Below are 14,801 nucleotides of genomic sequence, written 5' to 3' on the forward strand. Positions count from 1 at the left end.
CGATGAACAAGTGTTGTTCAAGCTCCAGCTCATACTCAGGGCTGAAATAAATGCCAAGAGGTATCAGAAGAGAAGCAATACATAAACGGCTACACAGTGAATTAGCTATGCACGCCCAGATAGTTACTAGACTGTGAATGCATTGTCTCTGGGATCCATACTCCCTTCACCAAGTCAGGGAACTGATTTACACCACAATCTTGTAGCCCAGACTTGGCTGGCAGTACCCGCTGCTCTCTGATTGTTTGCCTCCACATCATAGTCTCCATACCTAACTTAATCTTCCCTTTGTCTTGTATGGGTTGAGCAGCACAGGAGCTGAGTACACCAGCTTTGATAATTTTTCGCCTGCAAAGAGCTCTGGCTTCCGAGCCTTTGAGGTCCAGGCCCTTTCTCTCCTATTTCAGTCAAATGTACTATATATGTGATCCAGTCATGCTGTAAAAACATTAAATAAAAATTAGATTATGCAGGACAAAAGTGTTTCACAGCCAATGCTTTTGCTAGAAGACAGCACATTGCTGAGGTCTGAAATGGAAGAAAATTCAAGCACGTTTTCTCTTATGGGGAGAAGAAAAACCTGGAAATTCATAGAAAAATTATTCTTGTCCATCCAAAAAGCCTCATTTCTTCCTGGGTTTTAAGGATCCATGCATCAAACAACCAATTTTATAACACCAGCTACAAACTACTGAGATTGTATGTTGTTTGGTTGGACTCGATGATCTTAAAGGTCCTTTCCAACCATGAAGATTCTATGATTCTAAGATTCTATAACTACCTCCACCATCAAATCTCTGCTTCTGTCTTTTGAAGGGAAGGAAGCCACCTTGCTGATGCAAAGCTTGAACAAGCTGAATACTCCAGAGGAGAAGATGGACCTGTTATTTAAGAAGTATGCTGAGCTGGTTAGTAGAACATTGGTTCTCTTCTGCGCAAACTGTCTGTACAGGAAGGTATAAAAAACATATGCCATGCAGCACGCTCAAACCTCATGTAGCAGTAGTGTCCTTCCTGTTAAGCGAATCCCAAAATAATTGTCAGGGTTAAATAATCAATTATGGGTTAGAAGGAGAAACGAACCAAAAAGTGAGGAAAACAAGCTGGGCTTTGGGTTAAAAAGCTGATGAAGCAGAATATTTGTACTTCAAGGCAAATCTACCAATCTGACCCACACTGGAGACTAGTGTCTAGGATCCTGCCGTTGCCTTCTGCCCAGAGTTTTGCGTACCTCTGTATGTGAGTGTTGCTTTAAATTATATATCAGTGATTTAATCAAAATGAAAATAATACAGGGCTTATTATAAAATGTTAGGAAGCAGAAAATCAGAAAATAGAGAACTGAGGCTAATTGCGAGAGAAACCACAACATAGTGAAATGAAGAGTCAAAGCCCCTGGCACCATAATGTTACCCCTGTAACAATGCCAGCTACCTGACTCTGTTCTTTCCACAATTTTGATGGGTTATTTTTAGATCAAGTATTTTCTTCTAAGTAGTTAAAGGGCTGTATGGCCATAAGCTGGGGAAATCTTACAAACAAAAAGGCTGCCGCATTTTACAGTTTGTGGAGCACTGAAAAATGTGCCAAGCAGAACATTGACTTTGTAATTGGTTTTACGCACAGATGTGTCCATGTCTCATCATAATGTGAAGTTCAGCTTTCCTTTTTTTCATGTAAAACTCTCTGATTTCATAAATTGGGCTCAGGCTGTTTATGGTTTAGCTCACACTTAAAGGGACTTCATGCCCACAGCTTAACTGCAACAGATCTTCTTCTTCCTCTATAATGTATGCTCCACTGCATTCAAATATCACTGCATAGAACAGGGGCCATATTTCCAGCAACCCATGCGGGAGAAAGGTGCTAAAACCAAAATACTGAGCACTCATTTTTGACGCCCTGTGCAATGTCACTAAAATAAATCATTAAATAAATACAACCGAAAGCTTGTTGGAGAAAGCCTTACACTGCTCACTCAGCACGGCTGAGGGGTGTAGTGTGATTAATAACTTGTCAGATGCCGGCTGTAGCAGTTACCACTCTCTCTGCTCCCTCTCATCCATCCCCATCACACGCTTCAGGTCACTGTTTGCTTTTGCTGAGTTGTTTCCCAGCCAGATCGGCTCCCTGGTCTGGTGAACCGTGCGGTGACACAAGGACCTGTTGCAGCACAGCTCAGGGGAAGGTGCAGCCACGCACCCCGTTGGGGGCTGGCAATGGCTTCAGATCCATTACTTAGAGCTGCGGCTGCCTGCGGCTTAAGAGGCTGCCTGTACTCGGGGACCCTACGCAGCACCAGCGCTTCCCCGCAGCCGCCCTGCTATATGCTATTGAACTGTTAGCACATGCCCTGGCACAGCCCATAGCGACGGGTACACCAGAAAATGGAAGGCGTCAGGGAAGAGCATGGGCTGGTGTGAAGGAAGCCATGCCTGCGGGGATGGGGAAGCAAGGCAGTGTAGCCATTTGGGCACAAGCCACGCCACGCTGCTTGCCATCAAAGAACATTTTATTCGCTAATACTGGCATAGGCGGAGCGGTTTGGGTTAGTAAAGCAGACTGTGCTTTGCTTCAGCTTTTGCCTACAAACAGCCGTTGCAGAATTGCTTGTGATCAGTTTATTTTCAGAGGTCCTGAGAGTCTCACAAGTGCTGGGTGTAAGAGCTATACACTAGTAAACAAATATGAGTATTGCCATTGTCTGCAGTGTGGTCAAGATAAAACTTTTTTTCCTAAATTGAGAGTTTATGTCTCTAGGACAGCCTTCCAAAACCATAATTTCTTCTATTTTTAGTTGATTTCAGCTAATATTCTATTAATTATTCTTAAAAATTTATCATTGGCAGCCCTTTTGTCATTCTTATTTACCGGTGAATTCTCTTCTTCAGTGAAAAGGTAACACCTTGTCCTAGACATTCTTGAGAACTTTGAAATATAAGTTTCTAGTGCAAGTCTTTTTTATGTTAAAAAAAGACCAAATAGCTTGGAAGACTTCTCATATCACAATTAAGACCTATTTTATTCTAAGCCCCCCTTCTCAAGCACAGATTGAGTGAATCATCTAAAATTTGGATAAATCATTATCTACTCAGCACAGGCTGCGCATGGAAAACGTGAAGCAAAAAGAACCTTTTTTGTGTTTTTAAAAGGGAAGGGGCCAAAATCAAGCTTATAAAGGAAAATAAATCTCAGCCTTAATTACAGAAAGGCTATTTTTTCTCTAAAATACTAGAAAAATTATTTCAGCTAGTGCAGCTTGATTAGATGCAAAAGGCCCTATTCTGATCTGCTGGGGTAAAAACACGCAATACACATGCTGAAAGTTGGGCACAAACTGTAAATACACTCCAAGCTGGTGATTGCATTGTTTTGTGGTATGCCTAGCTGTGACTTGATTGATAATGCACAGAGCTCTGTACTGTAAGCATAAATTACACAACATCTGCAGAAAACAGAGCCTCGGGCAGAGAAAGTGTAAAATATGATGCCTGTTGACTGTCTTGTTTGAGCAGCACATCGTTCCCCTGCACTCACAAACTTTCCCAGTCATACTGGGGTTAATGATTAAGACTAGTGGTACCATATTATTAGATAATCTAATCCTAATAGCAGCTATTATTTTTAAGGTTTGCATATTGCAGCTCATGTGCTGCTGTTTTTCAACCAGAAAACATCTGGACTTCAGAAATATTTCACAATATATGCACGCCTGTGATACAGCGAGGAGGGCTGCTGCCTGTTGGAATGGGAGATGAAATCTTGAAAAGCTTCAGAGGTGAAATGCTTCTTTGACGTGTCTGTTGCAGTGTTAATTTGCAGTGCAGGAATTTTTTTCAAAGCAGCCAGTAATAGGCACATGTCAGAAGAAAAGGCCAGTCTGTGCGGGGACTGCTATTAGCAATTCTGCAGCTGTCCTTCATCCCCTCTCCAAATGCACCCTCCTCCCAGCCAGCCCTCTAGGGAAGGCAGGAGCCATGCGCCCACAGGAACAGCAGGTTCCCAAGTGAACGTCAGGGACTGTCCATTATTACTGTCCATCAGTAATTACATGGAGCTGAAGAGCCCAAAAGAGGTTTGATACCCTGCCACCCACCCCCATTTGATGATGGGACCTCCAGAAACACAACTGATGGATGGTCCCACAAGCAAGAGGAGCCCGGCAAGAGGAGGTGCCCACGCATCGTTTTGGGGAACTCTTCCCTGAAGAGCATTCTTCTCCATCAGCAGCAAAGCCCCCACACAGATGACATCCCTGGTCTACAGTGCTTCTTTTGCTGTAGTTTTTTCCAGCAGGTTCCTAGGTATCTAGGAAGCTGCTTCTTTTTCAGGAAGCTGCAAAACAGAATGAGCAACTACTGCGTTATCTCACGATCTGGAGAAATCTCACTGTGTAAAGTGCTACCAACTGCTCCAGTTCCTAACATTGAAACAAAATAAAAACCTCACAGCTGCCTTTCAAAGAAATTCAAACCAAAGAAGGAAGGTCTGAAGTCGTGTGACAAGAGTATTAAAAATTATGTTCACCCACCCACACTACAGCACACTTGAGACTGTTGCAACAAGCAGGCTTAGGACCGCCTCCAGGTCGCTCACACCTCTCCCATTAGCGCTGATAAATACCAAACATTTCCTAAGAGGTTAAGAAAGTGTGAAGACTTCCCCCAAACCAAAAGAGCTAACTCTCTTCTCTTCCTGTCCTTCTTTGTTTCATTTTAATCCCTGTTCCCTGCCCAGCACGAAGAACACCGTGCGGAGCAGAAAAAGCTCAAGTACCTGCAGAAGAGGCAGGCCCAGATCACCAAGGAGAAGGACCAGCTGCAGAGTGAGCACAGCCGAGCCATCCTCGCCCGCAGCAAGCTCGAGAGCCTCTGCCGGGAGCTCCAGAGGCACAACAAAAACCTCAAGGTGAGTGGTGGCCTTATCAAGGTACCCAGCAGTAGCGGGGGAAGAAGATGTTGATGCCTTCCCATCTTGCTATAGTACCAAATCAAAGAGACATTTGCGTCTGCACGTGCAATATATAATTATTCCTCCCTTGGAAATATCCAAGCACTCTTGGATGTTGAGTTTGCCTGCATTAGCTATAAGCCCTCCTTGCGTTACCAGGGAGCTCAGCGCAGAGAAAACCGGTGGTGCTAACAGACCAGGTCCCTGAGACTGCAGATGCGAACGCACGTGCGTGGACAGGATAATAGGAAGAGCAGCGTTGCTCCAGGGGACTTGCAGAAGGCTGGCAGGTGTTTTTGTGTAATTTGATCACTTGGACATTTTCAAGTGATCTGTGAGGACATTTGCCTCAAGACGCCAAACCTCAGGACAGGAAAAATGCCAACACTGTTTTTGGAAGTTGTTTGGATTATGAGAATTGGTTCAAAAAGGAAATTTTCAGGAGTGTCAAAAGGCTGGGATCCATATGCAGTGTCTGCCTATTGCTTGGTCCATTGCACCATTTAAATGTGAAATTTATAGTATGATTATGCTTCTTGAAAAAATTTATGTTCAAGAAGTATATTTCTGTTGCAATCTTCCTTTTTTTCTGAATACATGTTAGTGATGGTGGTGTTATTATACAAAAAGCCTCTGCTTTGATCTGTTCAAAAACCTTCTTTATGGGGATATAGTTATGTATAGAATTACAGGTATGAATTCTCGGCATCAAGAATTTCACCTGATATAACCTCTATTAACTGTAATGGATTTTCATTCATTTCCACCAGCTCAGGAGTGGGCCTCCAGGCTCTAGCTCTGACTTTCATTGTACGTAGGAAAGAATATAGCTGGGAGAGGGAACGGCCACATGTGCGCTCGAACGGTGCACTAGTAGAAGGACAAAAGCAGTTTAACAGATAGTTAGGAAAACTACAAGCAAACCTCTGTGCGCTCATTTATAGCAGCACAAAACTGGTAGCACCAATTGAACGTACCTGTCATTTGTACCAGACCCGAGCTATGTACCTCGATATTGATCCACACTGATTTACCAGACCGTCTTTGGGCAAAATCTTTCAACACAAATACAAGCCAATTTTAAAGTGATTTAAGAGTACAGTGTACAGTGCTTTGCAAAGACTTAACTGAGATTTCTAAAACAAATCGTATTGGCGTAACAAATCAGTGGAAACTGGGGTATAGAGAAAAACTAATTACGTTTGGAAAACATTTTTGGAACAGGTTTTGTTGAATGCCTCACACGATTTCCCAGCTACCATATGCTTATTAATCTCACTACCAGAGAGCATGATTTTTCCTTTCTCTTTGCATATAAATACTTCATTACGCATTTAATCTTTACATTTAGGAAAGTCTGTTTCCAACGCCTCTCCACCTGCTGGACTGTTTTACTTTGGGACTAGGTTCCTTAAATAAACCTATCAATTTCAGACTTAATTCTGATTTTTATCCTGTATCTGTGCCAGGTGAGTCAGGAAAGGTACCTGAGCTGATCTTGTAGTAGGAAGAAGTGTTCAAATTTTGGCCACTTTTTTCTAAGAATTTGGAGACCTTTTAAGAAACCCAGAATACTAGCTTTCCTCTGGTTCCTGTGCTTTCAGTGTAAAAAAAACCAAAGTTAAATAAGACAATAAGAAAAAATACACTTGCAGAATGAATGAGGATTAAATGAATAAATAAAGGCATTCAATACCTTGATCTGGTTATTCTTGGAATATTTGCCTTTAAGCTTTACCTCCTGGAGATCTGTGAATCTCCAGAATCTCATCTTCTGTTTATTTAAATGAGTGCAATTTTCTTCCACTTATGACTATACTGAGAGGGCCCAAAGCAGGAGAATCCATCAAATGTTACTTTTAAAATCTCCTGCTTAAGTAATTTTTATTTTGGTTTTGGCAGGACAGAGAAGCTGATCCGTAATGTTTTAGCACTTGGGATTAGCACTTCTGATTATGTTCCAAAGTGTGGAGAATAAAAACTCTAGGAGATTGTGTCATTTCAACAGCAAAGGAGAAACCTGGCCTGTCCAGATCACGAACCTCCTGTGACTTGCCCTGTGGTACATTATATGCACATCACGTCATGTAAATGCCGTCTTCACTCATCTGGTGTGTGGAATTCCCATTAACTGGAGGTCGGTGCAGCCAAGTGGTGATGAATATGCAATGCAGAGATGCGCTGAAAATCCACAGGGCAGATCAGGGAAGAAAAATTTCTGGTTAGTATTGGATACTGGCCTCAAAATCTGACTAATTTACAGTCCAGCTATTCAGATTATTTCCTTGCAGTTATACTTCACAGCAGAAAACAGATGCTTAATTCTCCCTCCAAGACAAGCAGAATAAATGTTCGTGAAATAGCGGGATGCGTTCCCATTGCAACAGAGACCAGCTCTGCTAAGATCAACAGCAACTCATTTCTCTGCACAGTGTTTGTGTTCTGCCAATTATCTGACCATTTGGTGGCTACTTAGCATCTTGTAGTGACGTGACCATCTCAGGTCCCTTGTCCTTCCTGCTACCAGGCATTAAGCAATGACTTTCATACAAATGTCACCAAAGGCAACAGCTTTGGTTATGGGCTTGGCTCTAAACTGTCTCAGACCATGGTTCCCAGGAACGAAGAGAACGGTTCATTGAAAATGAGGAGTCCCCGCTCATATCAGCTCAGCTGATATGACTTCAGCAGACCAACAGTCTTCTTGAGTAGCCCCAGAGAGGCACCAGGAGCAGAGAGACAATCCTGCCCTGGCAAATTGTCTCACATTCCAGTAATAAATCCCAAACTCCAGAATATCCATGTCTTAATTTTACAAGGTTTTATTCAGCGCATTCTTACATTTTTAGTGGTAAAACATGAGAGTGACAGCAGTATTGCAACAGGACACAAGGATATATCTTTGATAAGGTGGATATGGAGCACAATGATTAAGAAAGGGCAGGGTAAAGGGAACAACAGTTTATGGGTGAACTTTAGTCTCCCAACAATGGAAATCTAAAAAGAATTTACAATGCTTTTTTTTTCTCACTAAAACTGAACACTTACTTTCAACCTATTAAAGAATAAGCACAGAGCGAAGTGGCTGACAAGGCCAAGTGTGGTTTGAATGTTATGAATTCACCATGATGATGCCCCAGCCACCCTCTGCTCCGTTCCCTGTAACCAAGCAAGCCGGGAGCTCTGTGCTCCAGTCAGCAACTTCAGCTGCAACAGCAGTTAACACAAAACAGAAGTCAGTCCTCAAGCATCCAGTTTGCGGGAAAACTTAAGGATCTTACTTTAAGCTATGGGGTCTTGAAATGGGAAAGGCTAAGGAACCTATTGGAAAAAAAAGTGCTTTTTCTCAGGTTACGGGCACAAGTATAAGCAGAGTTGGGGCTGTAGCCTTGTGATAATAAAATCCGGATGATGCTGATGATTTGTGGTTGCCAGACTGTGCCTGCCCAGGCGAGGTGGGTGAAGGGGAGCCTGCCCCACAGCCCTGGAGCAGAGCTGGCAGGGACGCAAGGCTCTGCTGGTGGCACCATGGGCATCCAGCTCCCTCCCTGGCTCCAGTGCTGATGCTGCCTCAGCTGTAGGCTTTTACAGCTGGTAAAGCTTTAAAGCAGACACGTCCAAAGACCCATCACTATTCCCATGGTATTATTAGTAGCACCTAGAAGTCTCTGAGACTGAAACCCCCTTAGGGACCAGGCACAAGCCTGCCATCAGCTGGGCCCTGGCAGCGTGGCAGCCAGCTCCACAGCATGGCAGAGCCCAGAGGCACAGAGGGTTTTGTTCCTTGGCCCAGGGACGAGGCAATGCCTGCAGGTCTCTGCACAGTGTCGTAACCATGCAGCCACCTTTCTGCTCCTCTCACCTGCGCCCACCCTTAATCGGTAACTGGGGTCTCAAGGGTTTAGCAAATCACTGCCGTTTTATGAGGGATGCTGAGGAGCTCTCTGGGACACACTCCAGGCAAATATCCTCCTCACATATCTTTTTCTCCAAAGCAGAAGAGGTCAAGAGAAATACTATGCCCTGCAACTAAATGCTTCCTGGCTCAGTGTCTTTAACCATGAATCTTTGTATTGTCTCTGTGCTCTGTAAAATTATTCTACCTCAGAAGAGAGGATGAGGAGGAAATAAGATCAATAAGATCCTCTGAGTAACACATGCACCTTTTTTTTTTTTTTTTACATTTGCATGATTGCTACTCTCAGGATGTCTCATTTCACCTTGTAACAGAGCTGTGCGGTGTGACTTACACAGTCCACCAATTTTTTTTGTTTTATATACAGCTGGATTTATTACTCCAGAGAGCTTTAAATCACAGCAGTGACATGTTATAACACCATTTGGTCCACCTAAACAATAAAGTATTTTTGAGGAAGGATGTTTGGAGGCTATAGAAATAGGAGTCCAAACATGCAAGTTCAATTTCTCACTCTGTCTTTGACTTCTTAAGTGTCTCTTCTCCCTGCACAGTGCTGCATGTGTACAATGGAGAACAGAGAGGCATGAGTAGTTTTTTAAACAGTGTATTAGAGATAAAATGGAGTTCTGACTTGACCAAAACTATCTAGGCATTCAATTTAAATTTGTCAAAGTTTCAAACAAAAATAAAAAGGACGACTTTGCACAACCCAGTCTAGTGGGAGGTGTCCCTGCCCATGGAAGGGGGTTGGAACTAGATGATCTTTAAGGTCCCCTCCAACCTAAACTATTCTGTGATTCTCTGTTTCTATGACATTGTTTGTAAACATCCCCTTTCAAAAGAAAATGAAATGTTTCATTTTGTGAGTACTAAAACAGTTGATTTAAAAAACTTTCTGACTAGCATTTTAAACTGTACTTTGGAACAGCGTTTCTGTTTCAAAATTGTCCTAAAAAGAGAGTTAAACAAAAAGTGACAAACAGAACACAGCTCAATGTCTGGTCAAGCAGAATGTTTCAGGCTAACTCAAAATCATTCTCACCAATTTAAAAAAAAATAATAATTAGAGAGCTTCTTTTACATCTTGCTGCAAATGTTTTGTGTGTCCAATTTCCAACCCAGGTACTGAACCAGGACCCCCCAAAGCCATTTCCCCAGCTCCATCTGTAATTCTTTCTTCCTCTTAAAAGGGAGCATCCTTCTGGCCTCACACTTTGTTTTACTCTGTTTGTGAGTACACACACACACACACACAAGTTCTTGTGTAAACTGAGAGCACAGCAGGGCTACATGGTGATTTCTGTGCACTACGGTACTATTAGCAGTAATAGTTGCAAGACTTTCCTCCCGTCATCCGAGGTGGTGTCATCTCAATCGCTCCCCGGTCAGCAAAAGGACAAACATCCCCTATCTTGAACAGCAGTTGTCCAAAATCAGGCTTGTGGTGTGCATGCTAAGTAGAAATTGGGTCATTTGGTATTCATCTTACTTTAAGAGCAGGGCCTGAATCAACACCTTTTATGTCACTTTCATGATATAAATTATACCTCATTAGAGTCAGCTAGGCCTTTATTCAAGTATATTTATAGAAAATATCCATATGCAGTGTTATCAGAGATTTTTATGTAAATTACTATGCTAGTTGAAACCTTATTAACGTATGCCATTTGCATGCTGTGGAGTGGGTCTTAACGTGGTTCTGGCATGATTTGTAACTACAGCAGATATGGTCCTAGCCTCTGTGCATCAGGATTACATTCCTCAGAAGGGCAGACTGCCCTGGAAACAAATGAGTAGGGAATAAAAATAGTCCATATTTCTGGTTCCAAAGCAATGAATCCAGATTCTTTCTGCATTGTCCTTTATATAAACAAATTCAAACCAGAATTTCAATAATTGGTAAAAAAAAATATAAAATCCATCGATCTTTCTCCAGGCAAAATTCTGATTCCCTGCTTTGATTTTGTAAGAAACAGACCACAAGCTCTCCTTGATTCCACTACCTAATAAATTAGCGCAAATGTTGACGTTAGTTAAAAAGTTAGAGAGGAAAATTGAGGAACTGGGAGGGATTCTGCAGAAAGTGATAGATTTCTTTTGAAAACGAAAATCCCAAAGACCATAAATTTGGTATGAGGATTCCTAGTTAAAAGAAGGCATTTTAAAGGGTGATTTTTTAATTAGATCAAAAAGAATTTCAATAAAAGAGCTTTTGACTAGTTCCACTAAATTCTTCTTCCAAAGCAAAAGCTGCGCTGCAGCATCATGAAACAAGACGTGCATGTATGTCCCCTTTTCCAGGCTTGCTTTGATCTGAAACTCTGCTCTACATCCATCTTTATAAATGCAAATTCTTACTTCCCTAATTTTTTCAAGGCCACGGTGTAATTTGCTCTGTAAATTTAGAATCATGCCTAATGCTGGAGCAGATGAAAGCAAGAAAATCTCCAAAGAGGAATGCAAACATGTATAATCCTTCAAAGGGAAGCCTTATGCTACTCTGAAACAGTATCTTTCTGGAACCGCTTATTATGCATCTTTCTTACACGACACCGTTCTCTCCCATTTAACAACAGGAGGAAACAATTCAGCGGGCACGGGAGGAAGAGGAGAAGAGGAAAGAAATAGCTAATCATTTCCAGGGCACGCTGAGTGAAATCCAGGCTCAGATCGAGCAGCAAGGCGAGAGGAACATGAAGCTCTGCCAGGAGAACACAGAGCTGGCAGAGAAGCTGAAGAGCATCATCGACCAGTACGAGCTGCGGGAAGAGGTGAGAGCAGCTCCCCGGCTGCCCCGGGGGAAAGCAGAGAGCATTGACAGCCTGTCGTCCCTGCCAGCTGCTGTTTGGGGTGTCCGGTGGGGGTAACGAGGGTAGCCCCCGCCACACTTTGCCCTCTGAGCGGGACTACGCATGCAGCATAGACTCCGCCTGGCAAACTCTGCGGGCAAGGAGTTGTGCCAGCCGCTCCGGGGAGAGGGACCCAGGCACCGGAGCAGCCAGATGTGCCAGCTGCCTGTGAATCTGCTCCCCCGCTCCTCTCACAGCTGCCCCAAATCTCCAGGGAGCCCCCCTTTCCTGCTCCCCCCCACACCCAAGTCCCCACCAAGCACTTCCCAGCTCCCATCCCTTTGGGCAGCTGCTCCGCTGGTGATGCCAAGTCTACTTTTGCTCCCTCCAGACACAGGTTGCTCTGAGGTAAATGCTTTGACCCTTCCGCAGAAGCAGAAAATGAAGAAGACAGACAAAGGAGGCCCTTTGCATTGGAATAGATTCTTCTTTGCAGGGACAGTGCTCACCATAAGGTCTAGCAGATAATAGACAGATGGGAAATTATTCTTTATGTAAACATTAGAGTTGGTCAGAAAATTTTGACACAAAAAGACCCCTCCAGTAAAATCCCAAACTCCTTTTTTTTCTTTTTTTCATTTTATGACAAATGCTAACAAATATCACAATGGGTCTTTATATTGTTTCTAAATACGTTTATTGTGAGCGTCAGTGCAACCAGACAACATTATCATACTGAATAAAACATAAGTAATCTGTCCTTACAATCTGGAATGCCCGATACAATACTTGCATTTCCAAATCTGTCGCATCCTGTACGAAGTCTTATGCTGAACGAAGGAAATGTACATTCCTGTCTTGTGGTTTCTATGAGAAGAAAATGTAAAGCAGAGGCATGTGTTCAGAATATTTGCTCCTGTGAATTGTATCTAAATGAAGCAAGTGTGAAGAGGGCCATCAGCAACATCTGCCTCCTGAAGGTCACCGTGGAGCCAGATGATTTACAGGCCGGAGGAGGCCTCTGCTTCATCTGGTCTGATCTCCTCCACGTCCCCACTCACATGCTTTCACCCAGGCTCTCCAAACCCACGTTGTGCCTGTGCGGCCAGAGCCAAAGGGATGTAGGGGGCTTGTTCTTTGCAGAGAGCTGTGCACATTCTCCCAAGTACTGCAGGCGCAGCGTGTCTTTACACATTCATCCACACGGTGGCTTAGATCTGCCGGACACTTAACAGCTCCAAAAAAAGTGTGTCACCTGCATATTTATTATTGATGAGAAATTATTTGATCTGCAGTTATATTGGATTATACTGATGACTTCATATGTAGACCATAGAATTGGCAAAGATGCTAAGGCGCTTTTTTGAATTTTTTTTCTATAATAAATTCAAATAGATAACAGAAACAGGTTTCCCTACCCATGCAAATTCTGGCACAGTTTGTTCTTCTCAGCACTGTAGTTTTTCAGTAATTACAATACGTTGGGAGTCTTCCTGTTTTGCAATACTTTTGCTTTGCGAGGGTTCCAGGAGATAGCTGTACATGCATGAGCATGAAGGTCTTGTGTACACAATTAAACATGTGCATTCAGCAGAATTTATTCTCTTACAGCACCTTGATAAAATATTTAAGCACAGAGAACTTCAGCAGAAACTGGTGGATGCCAAGTTGGAGCAGTCTCAGGAGATGATGAAGGAAGCCGAGGAGCGACATCAGAAAGAAAAGGAATACGTACCTATCCTTCTAATCTCTCTGTCTTTTATCTAACTTTAGGCCAAAATGAGCCCTGCATGCTATTTCACTAATATATTGGTTCTTCAGGTCTCAGCTGGGGTATGGTAGCAGAGACGTTTTTATTGCTACTGTCAATGCTCAAGGTAAAGGAACAGCCCCTGAAAGGCTGCTTTCATTGGCATTTACAGTTTTTAGGGCAAATTGCAGAGCAGTAGGTTCGAGCACAGACCACTCTAGCTAACTCAGCGATACTACACTGTTGATTCATCATGACATTGGGGCAGGTGATGCCAACAGTTTTCAAACGCTCTGATATTTGATACTCCATCCCCTCACATGATAAATGAGGACACTCAAACAATCAGAGAAAACAAGAACATAGGATCAAAGAAGGCCGGTGTTCCCCCAGGCTCAGAGCCTCCCCAGACGGCCTCTTGTGAGTGCGGTTTTGCCAGCGGAGGAGGCCACAGGAGCTGCTTGCTGTGACGGAGCTTCCCCTTCTCTTTTGCAGAGGTTCCCCTCCCCACATTGGTCTGCCAGAGCCTCTTTCAGGCAGGAAGGGTCTGGGGCCCATCAGCAGCCTCCTCTGCATTCCTCCCAACCTGGCGGAGGGGACACCTCTAGCAGGGGGACAGCAAAGAGCAGGAGGAATTCCCCCCAAAACCACACAGCTGTGGATGGAGGAGGGCATTCCTCCCTGGTCTCACACATTTTGCAACTCAATCAGACCAAAATTAAATTTCTCAGTCTGCCTGGTAGCTTCACAGCAATCCTAACGTCTACAAAGGATTGGAGTTCAGCACTGACAACTAGTCCCTCTTCGCAGCGGTGGCAGCAGCTCTGAGACTGCTCAAGGGGAGCGACAGGCTCTCATCATCTGGAAGAAAGCTTTAGTTTTCACCAGCCCCCCAGCCAACTCAGGAGCAGCGTGAGAGAGCTCTAAAGAGAGAATATTTATCCCCTCCCCATATCTGGAAACAGATACATTAGCACAAGCACAGTCAAAGTATCATAAAATATGGGTGACAATGTGGGGCTCTAAGCCCTGTGGATAGAGCACAAGGGGAACACAGCAACCACCTCTTACCAAGAATTGCCCAGAAGAGCATTTATCCTTTTTCTCTGCACCAATCTGGTGGCTGGGACACCCGCTCCTGCTCTGCTTTACTCCCAGCCAAGGACTGAAGGGAAAGGGGATCTGGGGCTTCTCTGTGTGCACATCTGCATGTCACTGCGTGACAATTTGTGGTCCAGATGAGTTATTGCCTTTCACTGTGAGGCCCATGTAAATCTAAAACACAAAATTTCATTCATGACAGTTCATTCTTGGCAGATTCAAACCCCAGGAAACACTTCCAAGAAATCCCTTTACAATGACAAAGCAAATTTGGGCTTTATTTTACTGTAGT

The 14,801-nt window shown here is 43.5% G+C and overlaps 1 protein-coding gene across 2 annotated transcripts in view; it reads left to right on the forward strand.

Annotated features, from left to right (window-relative positions):
- The window catches only part of TXLNB (taxilin beta), a 38,519-nt gene that overhangs the window by 7,894 nt on the left and 15,824 nt on the right, over positions 1–14,801 (forward strand). For both annotated transcript variants that reach the window (XM_063329462.1, XM_063329463.1), the window contains exons 3-6: positions 817–908; positions 4,738–4,908; positions 11,446–11,640; positions 13,270–13,389. In XM_063329462.1, coding sequence (XP_063185532.1) covers positions 817–908; positions 4,738–4,908; positions 11,446–11,640; positions 13,270–13,389 — 578 coding nt within the window. The remainder of the gene's footprint in view (positions 1–816; positions 909–4,737; positions 4,909–11,445; positions 11,641–13,269; positions 13,390–14,801) is intronic.

Source organism: Chroicocephalus ridibundus, chromosome 3, assembly GCF_963924245.1.
Source record: "Chroicocephalus ridibundus chromosome 3, bChrRid1.1, whole genome shotgun sequence".
In the NCBI taxonomy this organism is placed as follows: domain Eukaryota; kingdom Metazoa; phylum Chordata; class Aves; order Charadriiformes; family Laridae; genus Chroicocephalus; species Chroicocephalus ridibundus.